Source organism: Glycine max, chromosome 14 (assembly GCF_000004515.6).
Source record: "Glycine max cultivar Williams 82 chromosome 14, Glycine_max_v4.0, whole genome shotgun sequence".
Classification (NCBI taxonomy): Eukaryota; Viridiplantae; Streptophyta; class Magnoliopsida; order Fabales; family Fabaceae; genus Glycine; species Glycine max.
In genome coordinates this window covers 20,521,967-20,536,017 of record NC_038250.2, presented here as the reverse complement: position 1 = coordinate 20,536,017, position 14,051 = coordinate 20,521,967, and the positions used below count along the sequence as shown (strand labels likewise).

The 14,051-nt window shown below is 38.2% G+C and overlaps 2 protein-coding genes across 2 annotated transcripts in view; both read right to left on the bottom strand.

The window, feature by feature from the left end:
- Nucleotides 1-10,053, bottom strand: part of LOC100778913 (DNA topoisomerase 1) — a 38,831-nt gene extending 28,778 nt beyond the window's left edge. Inside the window, exons 1-8 of the mRNA XM_006596101.3 lie at nt 9,852-10,053; nt 9,188-9,748; nt 8,207-8,571; nt 5,969-6,620; nt 5,721-5,807; nt 5,310-5,356; nt 759-868; nt 566-666 (exon numbers count right to left, since the gene is read on the bottom strand). Of these exons, the coding sequence (XP_006596164.1) occupies nt 566-666; nt 759-868; nt 5,310-5,356; nt 5,721-5,807; nt 5,969-6,620; nt 8,207-8,571; nt 9,188-9,748; nt 9,852-9,935 (2,007 nt within the window). The 5' untranslated portion in view covers nt 9,936-10,053. The remainder of the gene's footprint in view (nt 1-565; nt 667-758; nt 869-5,309; nt 5,357-5,720; nt 5,808-5,968; nt 6,621-8,206; nt 8,572-9,187; nt 9,749-9,851) is intronic.
- Nucleotides 10,054-11,356: 1,303 nt separating this feature from the next.
- On the bottom strand, nt 11,357-13,807 carry LOC102667293 (uncharacterized). Its single transcript, XM_026125392.2, has 2 exons — nt 13,640-13,807; nt 11,357-12,247 (listed from the first exon to the last, which is right to left on the bottom strand). Exon 2 carries the CDS (start codon nt 12,242-12,244, stop codon nt 11,873-11,875), a length of 372 nt encoding a protein of 123 aa, XP_025981177.1. The 5' UTR covers nt 12,245-12,247; nt 13,640-13,807; the 3' UTR covers nt 11,357-11,872.
- Nucleotides 13,808-14,051: the final 244 nt, after the last annotated feature.

The following is a 14,051-nucleotide window of genomic DNA, read 5'->3' as shown; positions in this document are numbered from 1 at the left end:
ACTTTTATGTCTTTTGTGATACATCAGTGTTTATGGTTGGAGAGGAATGCTAAAACTAAGCGAACTTATTCAATTCTAGTTGTCATTTGAGATTGGGTTATTTTTTAGCCACACATAGGTGTCCGGCTCATGGTGTATTTATTATTTAAAGACATTTATTTTTCAGACATGCAGAGAGGTTGGCATGCTTCGTAACATTTCCAATCTCCTAGATTCTAGTTTTGCTCTGGTTGTTTTGTTTTCTTGAGAGGATGTATTACACGCTTTGCCCTTTTAATATAATTTCCTTTGCCTACCGATAAAACAAAAATGTGTTACATTTCCAATCTCCTAGATTCTAATTGCGCTCCTTGGTTTGTTTTCTTGATAGGATGTATTTTACTCTGTCCTTTTCTTATAACTTCCTTCACCTACCAATCAAACAAAAAAGTGGCACAATTTTGAATTCTAATTTCTAAATGAATCTACAGCCAATACTGTCTAGGTACAAACTAGAAAAACAGCAAGTTTTGAATATAATTTAAGGTTGAAGCAGTTTATGTTGAAGGATATTCAGTAGCCTAACCTGCTCAAAGACAGCAGGTTCCATTTGACATGAAACTGTTCGTGACCAAATAAGTGTGTAGAGCTTCAAGGATTCTTCATCAAGTATCGCAGAAAGCATTGCTGACAAATCATCAACAAGTAATATTATTAGAAATCACCCTTAGCACACCATTCAAGTAAAATATTCACAAAGGAAGCCTGTGTCATAATACATGGCAACTTGCGTATGTCAGTTGGTCTAATGGCTTCATGGGCCTCTTGTGCATTTTTCACCTTTTTATAATACTTTGGTGCACTTTGTGAGACAAAATCTTGTCCATACCTACATACAGTAAATTTCTTGTTCATGCACATGAAAAACAATAAAAAATTGCTTAAACCACATAAATTAAGCATTCAAATGTAAAACAATAATGCAACATTACACAAGGTAAGCCTGTTTGGCTAATTGTCTTCCGATGTGTGTTTATTACTGCTATATAACAAAGTTGAGGAGCTTTTACTCTGATGTTATTTTCTATAGCTTGGCTGTACTTTTGAAGCTTTAAAAGCATACCTATTCTATTCTTACACAACCTTCTTGCCTTCCTTTCAGATTAGAATTCATCTATCAAAATATTCTGAAGACCACACAGTATGTCATACACTAACATCACTGTACCCCTAAGGTTTAAATCCCAACTTGCATGTTAGTTTGCAAAATGTACCTTACATGAAACTTTTAGAAAGTGGGTTATGGGCCGAACTCAACCTTACAAAACCAGCTTGGAAGGTGAGGGTTGCCCCAACTTATATACTTTAATATTATTTTTGCGGATCAAAAAAAAGAAAATTTGGCCTTACCACTAATGTGGGACCACTAAACCACCACCCTTAATCAAGGTTACAATTAAGGCAACCCCAAAGAGGCCGCAACTAAGGCAAGCGAGGGGGTTCCGCAATTAAGGTGGCTTTCCAACACTCCCATTCACGCCCAGGACATCCAGCCTGGACCGTGCCTCATGAATAAAACAGAAAGAGAGAAAATGAAAAAGGAGTTGAAACAGAAGAGAGAGGACTAAGAAAGGCAAAGCGAGCAGAAGAGAGAGGCTTAGTTAATATGTCAGCCCACTGATCGAGAGCAGAGATGTGATAGATCAGAAGTCGCTTGGACAACACCTCATGCACAAAGAACACATCGATTTCCATATGTTTGGTTCTGCTGTGGAAAACCGGGTTGTGAGCAATGGCAACTGCACTCTTATTGTCACAGAGTAACATAGGAGGATTGAAAGGAACCTGAAAGTTCAGCAGAAGTCTGAGCAATACTTCTATATTCTGCCTCTGTAATGGAACGAGCAGTAACCTGCTGCTTGCGAGACGACCAGGAAATGAGATTAGGCCCAAGACAAATCATTGAGCCTGAAGTAGACCTGTGATGATCAACATCTGAAGCACAATCAGCATCACAAAGGGCAATAAGAAAAAAGTGGTCTAGAGGAAACAGCAGGTTGTATGAGAAGGCAATGAAAGATAGTGCCTTCAATATCTCTTAGAATTCGCTTAACAGCAATCCAATGAGACTTCAAGGGCTGGGACATGAACTGACAGACCTTGTTGACAGAAAAACTTATTTCTGGCCGAGTCAGAGTAGCATACTGAAGCGCACCCACAACAGACCTATAAAGGGTAGGGTCTGAAAAGAGATCACTGCCCATCTTAGAAAGTTTGCAAGAGGAGACCATAGGTGAAGAGATTGGTTGAGCCTCTGCCATTTTAGTTTTTTGTAGCAGATCACAAACATACAAATTCCCAAGTTGTTTGAGTGCAAATTGAAAGTGCAAATTGAAAGTGCAACTGAGAAGTCATCTTTTGAATGAGACAAAATTCCCAGTGATTATAATGTCATCCACATAGACTAAGAGATAAACAGTGAATTACTTGCTGTGAACCCAAACTGCAGTAGAGTGGACTTCAGGTGATCAAACCACTACCCAGGCACCTGTTTAAGGCCATAAAGAACCTCGTTCAACTTGCACACCAACTGTTTATTAGAGTGTTCAAAACCCGGAGGCTGAACCATATAAACTGTCTCATCCAAAACACCATTCAAGAATGCATTATTAACATCCAATTGGAAGAGATCCCAGCCATTAGTGAGAGCAAGGGTAAGAATAAGTCGAATAGTAATAGGCTTCACCACAAGAGAAAAGGTTTCATGAAAATCAAAACCATGCACTTGGTGAAAAACTTTAGCAACCAATTGAGCCTTGTATTTATTGATAGAACCATCAGCATTCTCTTTCACTCGAAATACCCATTTGCAACCTACTGCTTTCCTGTCCGAGGGCAAGGGAACAATATCCCACGTATGATTCTTCATAAGAGCCTGATATTCTTGTTCCATGGCAGCAAGCCAATTTGGGGCAGCAAGAGCATGCTTTACTGATTTTGGTTCTGAATGAACCAAGAAAAGAGAAGGATGAAGTCAAGGATTGTGAAACCTAGACTTAGACCTGGTTTGCATGGGATGGTTATTTACTGTTCTAGGGGGAGAATCCTCATTACCTAAACCAGAACTAGAAGAGAAAGATCCTGTTGGTGCACTAGAAGAAGCTGGAACATCAGAACTAGGCTGATCAGCATTAGTATCAAAATTAGAAGAGGGAGCAACACTGTGGGAAGTGGATGCTGCAGACTGAGCCTGTTGAGAGGTAGAGTGAGACAAGGAGGTATCAAACCTGGACACATCAGAACCTGAAATAGGTTGTGAAACAGAAGCAGCAGAAGATGCTGAAGATGTGTCTGAACCAAAATTAGGAACAGCCACAGGAACAGGAGATGAGAGATCAGGATGGGTGGGAAGTATTTCAACTTGATGTAAATAATGCTTTTTTAAATGGGGTTCTTGAAGAATCTGTATTTATGACACAGCCTCCAGGTTTTAAAGTTGCTGATAGATTCCTGGTCTGCAAGCTAAATAAAGCTCTTTTTGGCTTGAATCAAGCTCCAAGGCAGTGGTTTGATAGGCTGAAATCTACTCCACTTCAGTTTGGATTTGAAGGGAGCAAATGTGACACTTCTCTTTTCATCTACAGGCAGCAGGTTCATACTATTTATCTTATGGTCTATGTGGATGATATAATCATCACAGGTAGTTCTACCTCTCTAATTCAGCAGCTCACAACCAAACTTCACACTGCATTCTCTCTCAAACAACTTGGTCATTTGGATTATTTCTTGGGTCTAGAGATCAAATATCTCCCTAAAAACTATATTGATGACTCAGAGTAAATACATTCGAGACTTACTTCACAAAACTCACATGGCTGAAGCTCATTCTATTTTTTATCCAATGGGTGCAGCGGTAAAGTTGTGCCTTGGTGACTTGTTGGTCATGGGTTCGAATCCGGAAACAGCCTCTTTGCATATGCAAGGGTAAGGCTGCGTACAATATCCCTCCCCCACACCTTCGCATAGCGAAGAGCCTCCGGGCAATGGGGTACGAAGTTTTTGGTATCTAATTGCGAACTATCTCGTCATGGTGCTGATATTTTTCATGACCCAACTTTATACAGATCAGCGGGCTGATGTGCTGACCAAGCCTCTTTCTTCAGCAAGATTTGAGATACTTAGAGACAAACTCAATGTGAAGAGTATTTCTTCTGAAAACTCTTCCCCTTGAGTTTGAGGGGGGATATTAAAATATTAGAGCATGTATTGTATAACTGTATAAACAGTTTTGTAATTTTGTACTTGTAAGGGCTGTTAGCCTTTGCTAACAGCACTTCTCTAGCATTAGATATCTAATAACCGATTAGTTAGTTCAGTTAGTCTGTTAGTTAATTCAGTTAGCCTTTGCTGTTAGTTAGTTAGATTCTGTTACTGCTAGTGTAAAGGTTCAGAGGTCTATATATACATCTCATTGTAACAAACTCAGATTAACTTTTCAGTCTAGTAATAATACCAGTTTTTTCTCTCAATTTTCTCATCTTCTCAAACACTTTCTCACCTTCTCAAACACTATCACTCAGTTTTATCAAATAGCTCTAGATACCATCTTGAGTAAAACACAGAGCGAAAATGAAAAAGGAGTTGAAACAGAATTTTATTAAACCACTGACAAACTAATACATGGTCTCCTTATATAGTGGAGAGGTACAGCTGTCAAGTACAGATGTCAAAACTAACTCTAATGTGAATTCTCACATATTACATACATCCATATGACTTACTCTAATAGTACCAAATGCAGGTGGCTCACCAATGGATCTAGAATAAACTCTGAAACCATCTTAGAATGTAGGTTTGGATCTAACTTAATCCCAAAAACCACTTCATTGGGTGAGGGTTGCACCCCACTTATATAATGTATCTCGACACTATCTCTAGCCGATGTGGGACTTCCCAATACACCACCTCACGCCCAACACTTATGGGCTTGGTGCGTGAAAAATATGGTGGGTGGTCCATTAATGGATCTAGGATAGTCTCTGATACCATCTTAGAAATTATAGGTTTTAGGCCTAACTCAACCCAACAAAACCGGTTTTTAAGGTGAGGGTTGTCTCCCACTTAATAAACTACTTTGGCCTCATCACTAGTTGATATGAGATCTCCAACAGAAACAAATGTTTGAAGAATCTGTTTAGTAAAATAGCTAGTAATGTGGTTGCTCAGGTCACATGGTGATAAAATGATAATACATAATCAGTAGTAATGATGAAACTCTGATAGCAAACATGCGTAGAAACTATAAAGGTGTATGGAGAAATGCAAATCACCTTTCAATGATCAGCGAGCGTATACTAGCTACAGCTTCATCAGAAATCTATGGAAGAAACTACAGTGAGTTGTTAAAATAAAAACAATCATCTGTAAACAAAATTACTGGGTTCACAAAAAGAATGTTTAAGCATGCCATCCACACATGCAAACCCACAAATAAAAATCAAAATTGTGACCTAGTATAGGAAGAATCATGGAAAATTAGTGATCATGTTTAAACAGATAAGATTAATGAAATGATTGTTACAGAAGAGAAATGTGGGTGGGTGGGTGAGGGATACAACAAAAGAGAATTTGGAGCTGGTATGATCAGCTTTTGTGGACAAATTAATGATATATGGATATACAATGCATCTAGAGTAGTTCACAACATTCCATCACATCCATGCAACCAAAGTGATACCTACATGGAGTCCATCAGTTCTGATATATGTTATCAGACCCACTGCTACACTGTCAGACAGTTCAACTCCCTCGTAGAGCTTCTGTGCAAGCTGCACTCAGAAGGCAAATTGAGATTAATGATAAAAGTAATTCTAGAAGACTTTAAATTTAAACATAATTAAATATTAATTACACAGGAAAGGCAAATCTTATTCATAACAGCTGTGAATAAGTAAGGAAATAGATTAGGAATAAATAAAAATTCTAGTGCCTTCATTGTGTGACTTGCAGTGAAATGCAACTTGTTTGCAGCATCTTGCTGAAGTGTCGATGTTATATAAGGTGTTGGAGGATTTCTTCGACTTTTGTTTTTTTTCAAGCTAACAACATGAAAATCAGCTGAGTTTATATTGCTTCGAATATCTCTTGCCTCGGTATCAGAAGTAATTGAAAACTTATTCAACTTTTTTGAATCAAAATGGGTCAAGTGAGCAGGAAAAGTAAGGTTCTTGTTTGATCTCAGCTCTTTCTTTTTCATTTGAACCTCCACAGTCCAATACTCCTTCGGTTTAAATTCATCAATTTCCATTTCTCTATCACATATAAGAGAAAGTGCAGCAGATTGAACTCTTCCAGCTGATTGGCAACCTGGTAACTTCCTCCATAGTAATGGTGAAATGTTAAACCCAATCAAGTAATCAAGAGCCCGCCGAGCAAGGTAAGCTTGAACCAAATTTACGTCAATCTCTCGTGGTGTTTGTAGGGCACCTTTTATGGATTTTTCAGTTATTTCGTGAAAGACTACTCTTGCTAAGGAAATATTATCGTGTAGAGCACCCTGTTGTTGTAACATCTCAATGATGTGCCAAGCAATAGCTTCTCCCTCACGATCTGGATCCGATGCAAGAATAAGGTTTTCTGCTCTGTCAAATAACATAAAATGAATTAAGCAGGATACATGCTGTCAACCACCTATGATGCACGTATACTTCAAAATTGGCAGCATATACATACTGTACCTGTGCTACTGGAAACCCAATATTCGTATTTCTTATTATTATATGTCTGCCTCAGTATCAACACTTGATTGTGTTATGTTCAAATCTTTTAATACTAATAAAGGGATTATTATCATAACTTGAAGTCTTGAATTTAGTATTCTTATTTAAATTAGATTATGATTCTTGGAGATTGAAGTATATCACTGAGATTTAAATCATATTAATAGTCAATCCATGTCTCATAGGAAATAGTGTTATTTTAATTTGTGTCTTGAGAATTGTATTTGTCATTATTATCTTGTAATCCTCCTGCCTATAAATTGAAGCATTGCTAATGCTAATCGCTGGAGCCAATTTAGAAAATTCTCTTCATTTCTTATTCCACATAATGAATATGTTTTTTTCAATAAATTTTTCAAGAGGATATAGACCGGTAATAAGAAAATGATGATGGCAAGCCAATATAAATATCAGCAATATTAAAAACAAAGAAATAAAGAAAATAAATCGATAAAATCTAAGCAATATATCAAAATAATTATATTTTACTTAATATATTGTGTTGTGCCTGTATTCTCATTTTTAAAAAAAAGGTTAAAATATGTTTTTCACCCTTATAAAACTTGAAATGTGTTTTTTCGGCCCGAATCCGAGCCTATGTGGCATTTTTTAAAACTTAAATTATAAAATGCAATTTCCAGAGGTTAAAAACCGCCAAAAATTGTAGTGAAAAGAAATAAAATCACAGTTTTCGGATTTTTTTTTTGCAAAATACCCCTTTCTCCCAAACCCATAACAGCCCCACCCGTCGTGCCGCCACCTGCACCACCTACTCCACCACGCGCCACTACCCGCACCAGCCAAACACCACCATCAAATCTGGTGGCGTTGGGGTCGGCGGCGCAAAGGGTGCTCATGTGGGTAGTGGCATGATCAAGGAGGTGGTGCAGGTGACAGCGCAGCGCGGAGGAGATGGGTAGGGTGGTGGTAGGTCGTGAATGGTGCAGGAGGTGATGTTTGGGTGTGGGTTGGTGACATAACTCTGTGAGTCCAATTTTTGGTGGACACACATCAAACACTTAGGCTCGGATTCATCCAAGCCTAACTCCAAGTCAAAAAACAATACATTTCAGTTTTATGAAGACAAAAAACATACCGAACATTTTGCAGGGACAGATTTTGAACTTTTTAATATTGATAGGGGCGAAAAACATATTTTAGCCAAAAAAAAAAAATTACCGTACCCATTACCCAATACTCTTACCCACTACCATGCGACACAGTCAACCACTTATATCCATACAAACATGAAATTAAAACAACCCCACACAAGTAATCATGACACATTTGCATTACTCTAATAACATCATATTGAATGGACACCAAGATTAGCTCCCAACAGATTATATACCAAAAGACATACACCAACAAAATACCATTATACTAGTAAAACCATCCAATGCTGCCAGAAACAATAGCAAGTGGATGCGACGGATGGGAAAATGTACCTGCTCAGTGCAACCTTGATGCTCTTCAAATGAGTCCAGGCAGGCGGCGGAACCTCCCACACCATACTAAAATCATCATCAGGTCTCACTGATCCAGACCTTGCAGCCAAGTCTCTCACATGACCATAGCTTGGCAAGACTTCATACATATCACCAAGGTATCTCTTAATAACCTTCGCCTTTGTAACAGACTCCACAACCACCACAGACTTTCTAGTGGGAGGATACAATGGCTTGTACGTAAAATTCCATGGGGGTTTCACCTCTTCAATCACACTAGAATTCCCATTTTTCTTCTTCAACTCGTCCTTTGCAGAAGCAGAATTCTCCGGCATTTCTTCAATAGCACTCTCGGTCAAACTCTTCTGAATAACCACGGTATTAGTGTCATTCTAGGAAGCACAGACACAACACGGGACACAAATTTGATATAACAAAAACACAAAAATACAGCAAATTTTTAAATCCATACGACACAAACACAACTGTAATACACAACATACAAAATTATCTACAATTAACATAAAATAAAAACCTTAACTCACAAGAGAGAATTAATGTTTTAAAAATAAGCACTAGTCACAGACATAATAAAGCACTAAAACCTATCATATTATTATTGTATTTTCATTTATATATTGGCATAAAATTTTTAAAAATAAAAGTACAAAATTTATACTAAAAGTATTCAAAGTATTCATGCAGTTAATGTCCAAGACAATAAGAACCTATAGTTAAACACTTGCAGAGAAGAAAATGAGTTGGTAATTAATGTTTTCTCTTTATGCTAAAACCATCTTATACAACTTATACCCTTGAACTATTATAAAATTTCGAACGTTTAACTTCTCCAAGAGCTGAATCTAACGCATAAGCTAATTTTAACTCATGGAAAAAAGCTTAATTCATTTTACCTTCTTTTTTATTTTCTTCTATTAGAAGTGTTCATCGAGAAATTTATCCAAACTATCAATTACTAACCTTCGAATCCTTCTTCTTCTTCCCTTTGTAAGATTTTTTAGAAGCTTCAGCAGCACCATCCTCTTGGGTGCTGCTGGCAGCCACCTTCTTGCTCCGCAAAGTCGTCGTGGTCTTCTTCTTCGCCGTTTTCTTCTTCACACTCTTCTCATCTTCTTTGCCACTAGCGGCGACGGGTGACGATCCCTTCTTATTCTTCTTCTTCTCACCCAAACTTCCCTCAGAAGCGGTCACATTGTCAAACTCTTTCGGCGCGGCGTCATTTATCACACCTTCGTCCTTCTCCTTTCCGCGAACGACAGCAGCCCTCGCCCGTTTCTTCTGCTTACCGTTCTCCGCCGCGCGCGTCGCAAACCCCCTCGAGAAAACGCTGCCCCCAAACGACGTCGTGGAGTTCAAAGCAAACGGGAAACGGAAATTGCTAAACGACGTCGCGTGGCATTTCGCGGTAACCCTTCGAGGGAAGAGAAGACGCGTTCGGCATTGGACGGTGGCGCCGATGAGGGATGACGTGGCGTGCGGCGCGAGAGCAATTGGTGGAGCCTGGAGCGCCCTGAACTGCAACTGCAATGCGACGTCGTTTAACAAGCAAAACACAATTGCGTTATTGAAAGGATAATCAAAATAAAGAAATTAGAAAATTAAAGGGAAAATTAAAGAGAGAGACCATGAAGTGGCCAAGAGAGAGAGGGTATGAGGAAGGAACGGAGGAGGTGGTGGTGGAGAAGAAGGTTCTGTGAAGTTGAATCATTGTTGTTGTGATGTGTTGCTGTTCATTTCATTGTTAATGCGATGAGTGAAGTGAACGAGAGGGTTTTGGGAGTGAAAAAAGGGTTTAAGAGCACATGTTATCTATTCGTTTTTTGGTATGTTATGTTATCTATTCGTTTTTTGGTATGTTATGTTATCTATTCGTTTTTTGGAACGGCCAAAGGGGACTAAGATGGGCTTGGGCTATTTTTGGGACTGGGGAGATTTGGAATTCGGCCGGAGTGTTGCTAGGTGCACCGGCTTTAGGGAGTTGCTATGTGCACCCAGCATTATTGCTGGGGCACCCAGCAAACAGTGAAGTGGCGAAATTGCCCTTCAATAATTCTTCTTCCGGAAGAGGTTTTTCTGGAAAATTTTCGGAAAAAGGTTTTCCGGAAAGTTTCCAGAAAAAAACTTCTTCCGAAAGAAGAATTTGTGACTTCCGGAAGTACCCACAAACTACTTCCGAAAGAACGTCATTCGGAAGTTTCCAGAAGAACCTTCTTCCGGAAGTTACCTTTGTTAAAAAAAAAATTATTTTGTAATAATTTACTTTTAATGGATAAACTAAATTATAAAATAATTAATATTATTATACATAAATAATTAAATAATCAGTGAACGTATGTAATGACGAAATGAAGAAAAAAGAAATTTCATTTTATAATAATAAGTAAAAATAAAATAATATTTAATACGTATGTAATGACGATTTTACCCTTGTGTAATTTTCTTTAAATTAACGCGTACACGCTTCTTTTTACTGCGCTTTCTTCTCTGCTTGTTTCTTCTCTGCTTTCTTTCTTCCATTTTGGTTGCTTGTTGTTGTTTCGGTAGTCCCTTTTGCAGTTTCCATTGGTGGTCCCGTGAAGTATTTGGAGATTCGGTGGTCCCGTGTTCCGTATTTGAGAAGTGCTATTTGAAAACACTTTCGGAAGACCTTCTTCCGGAATGGGTCTGAGTAACTTCCGGAAGACCTTCTTCTGTGATGCTGTGATGCCCTTCATGTGCGCCTTCGACGTCAACCACCGGGAAGCACGTGGGGACGTCTCCTGGTATGTATTGTCAGTCACGCACTGGTGCACACTAGGGAAGTGCTCATAGATCCAGCACTACACAATAATTGAGGTTAACATAACATAAAAATATGTTTAAATCATAATCGAACCTAACATATTAATAAACACAAAATTTACCTGAAGTAGCGTCAAGTACCCCGCAAGCTGTCGGGTGGTGGTCCTACAAGCCTCATCTAACTGGTCATACATATGAACCAGCGCCGCAACCCCCCAAGCGTAACCACCACTATGAGCGAGGTCCCGGAAAACGTCAAGGTGGACCACATGCACGTATGTTGCACTCTTATTAGCAAAAAGAGTGCAACCGACAAGGTGCAGCAGATAAGCGTGAGCTGCGAAAATCCACCACCGGGCCTGACATCTGGTCTCATAAATGTCACGAACCCATCCTAATCGTACATATGCTCCACGTGTGAGTGCTGTCTCGGCTCTGGCCTCCTCGGCAGACACTTCCAGCAACTCCGTAAGCAAGAATCTGGCCTCCTCCGTAGAAAGAGCGTGGAAACTGTGCAAGGCGCCAGTGATGGGCAAATGTAGGATGGATGACACATCATCCAATGTGATCATCAGCTCTCCTACAGGAAGGTGGAAGGTGCTAGTCTCACTGTGCCACCTCTCCACAAATGCGGATATAAGTCCAGGATCGCCAGTAATAACTGAACAATCTATCAGTGGACTTAATCCTGTGGCAGCCACCATGCCTTCAATCTCAGGAACTGACCTCCCAATCAGTGTCACCTTCCTCCCATGTGACACTAACTTCAAATCAGGACGTTCCTGATTTGAAGTACAAATTATACAATTATTAAAAAAAATTAATCACAAACAAATAAATAAACAATGACAAATAATTAACAAATTAAAATACCTGTCCACTCCACACAGCATGTGCAACATGCTCGACAAATGATGTCAGCACTGACGGGTCACGTGGACCACCAGGGAATCCCTCTGCAGCATCATCACCATCTGACCCCTCACCACTATCAGCACCCTGTGCGTCCTCACGCATCTCAGGTGCCTCCGTAGGCTGCTCAGGGACATCATCAGTCATGTCAGCGACGTCCTCAGCCTTATCACGTCCCTCTGTAGTCATCTGATGAACGCGTAGCCTACGGGCTGAGGCAATAAGCCTACGCCTCTCGGGAACATTGTCAGCATCCTCGTCAGCAGCTCTATCTCTGCCTACAACTCTACCTATGGCACGACCTAAACCTCGTGTTCTGGCCATGATCTGTAAATCATGTCGAACACGTATTTTTTTTCGGTCAAAATATACACAATTTTGTTTATAAAAAAACAACTTCATTTATAAACAAATAAGACTAACTTAAATCAAATTATTTTCACACATACACAACCTAATTTAAAAAAAAAAATTAAACAACTTCATTTATATAAAAAAAACAACTAATGTAAAAAAATTTATTAATAAACATGCACAACTTAATTTTTTTAAAAAAATTAAACAACTTCATTTATAAAAAAACACAACTAATATAAAAATAATTCATTACTAAACATCCACAACTTAATTTTAAAAAAAAATTAAACAACTTCATTTATAAAAAAAAACACAACTAATGTAAAAAAAATTAATTAGTAAACATCCAACTCTTAATTTAAAAAAAAAATAAGAAACTTCATTTCTAAAAAAAACACAACTAAATTACTTAGTAAACATCCACAAGTTAATTTTTTTTTTAAAAAATAAACAACTTCATTTTAAAAAAAAAACACAACTAATATAAAAATAATTCATTACTAAACATCCACAACTTAATTTTTTTAAAAAAATTAAACAACTAATGTACAAAAAATTATTTAGTAAACATCCACAATTTTTTTAGAAAATAAAATACTTCATTTATAATAAAAAACTAATTAATTATACAAAATTAGTATTTTTATAAAACTTCCAAAACACACAACTTTAATTATAAAAATAGACAACTTCATTTTTTAAAGAAAAAACACTAATTTAAAAAAATAAACAATAAACAAAAACAAACACAACTACTTTTATAAAAAAAAAATAATTTACAAATTAATATTTAGTAAAAAAAAGCAAAAAAAAAAACCAAAATAAATACAATGATTCATTTAAAAAAAAAAACAAAACAATTTCTGTTTAAATTTTTTTTTTAAAAAAAAAGCAAAAAAAAAAAACAAAAAAACCACTTTCCGGAAGAAGTGGATCTTCCGGAACAATTTCGGAAGAACCACTTCTTCCGGAAAGTTCTTCCGGAATTTTGAAAGTTCTTCCGGAAGAGCGCGTCTTCCGGAATTCTTCCGGAAGAACACTTCTTCCGGAAAGTTTCCGGAAGAGGTTTTCCGGGAGTCTTCCGGAAGAAGTGTTCTTCCGGAAGACGTTTGGTTACTTCCGGAAGAACACTTCTTCCGGAAACTTTCCGGAAAATGTTCTTCCGGAACTTCCGGAAGAACCCCTAACGGGTCTTCCGGAAGACACCGCCGTCATCCTTTTCCGCCATTTTTTCCGGCATACTCTAATCTTCTCCCCTCTCGTCTTCTACCCTAAGGTTACTACCCTAAGGTTACTATCCTAAGGTTCCACTGCTGAATCAATACTAGATAGTAAAAGCAATGGAGAGTTAGGGAGACTAACCTCGAAGGCTGTTCGCGGAGAAGACGGAGAAGAAGAAGAAGCTTGGCTCGTGGTGTCCGGAAGAAGACGAAAGCTTGGCTCGCGGTGTCACGGAGGATCAACAGGAATGGAAGAAGAAAAGAAGTAGCAGTGGTCTTCCGAGAAGAGGAGCGCGTTTTTAAATTTTTAACTTAAAGGGCAAAATGGCCATTCACTAAAATTGCTGGGTGCACCAACAATATTGCTGGGTGCACCTAGCAACTCCCCCGACTTTATTGCTTGTGCACCCAGTATTTTTTTTAATTTCAAAATTATCCTGCATCGAAGGTACGTGAGTTCTTGGTTGATCCGTATGTTTAAATTAAACTTACGGATTACATGATATGTATAAAATATACGGATCATGTAATCCGTAAGTATAATTTAAACATAC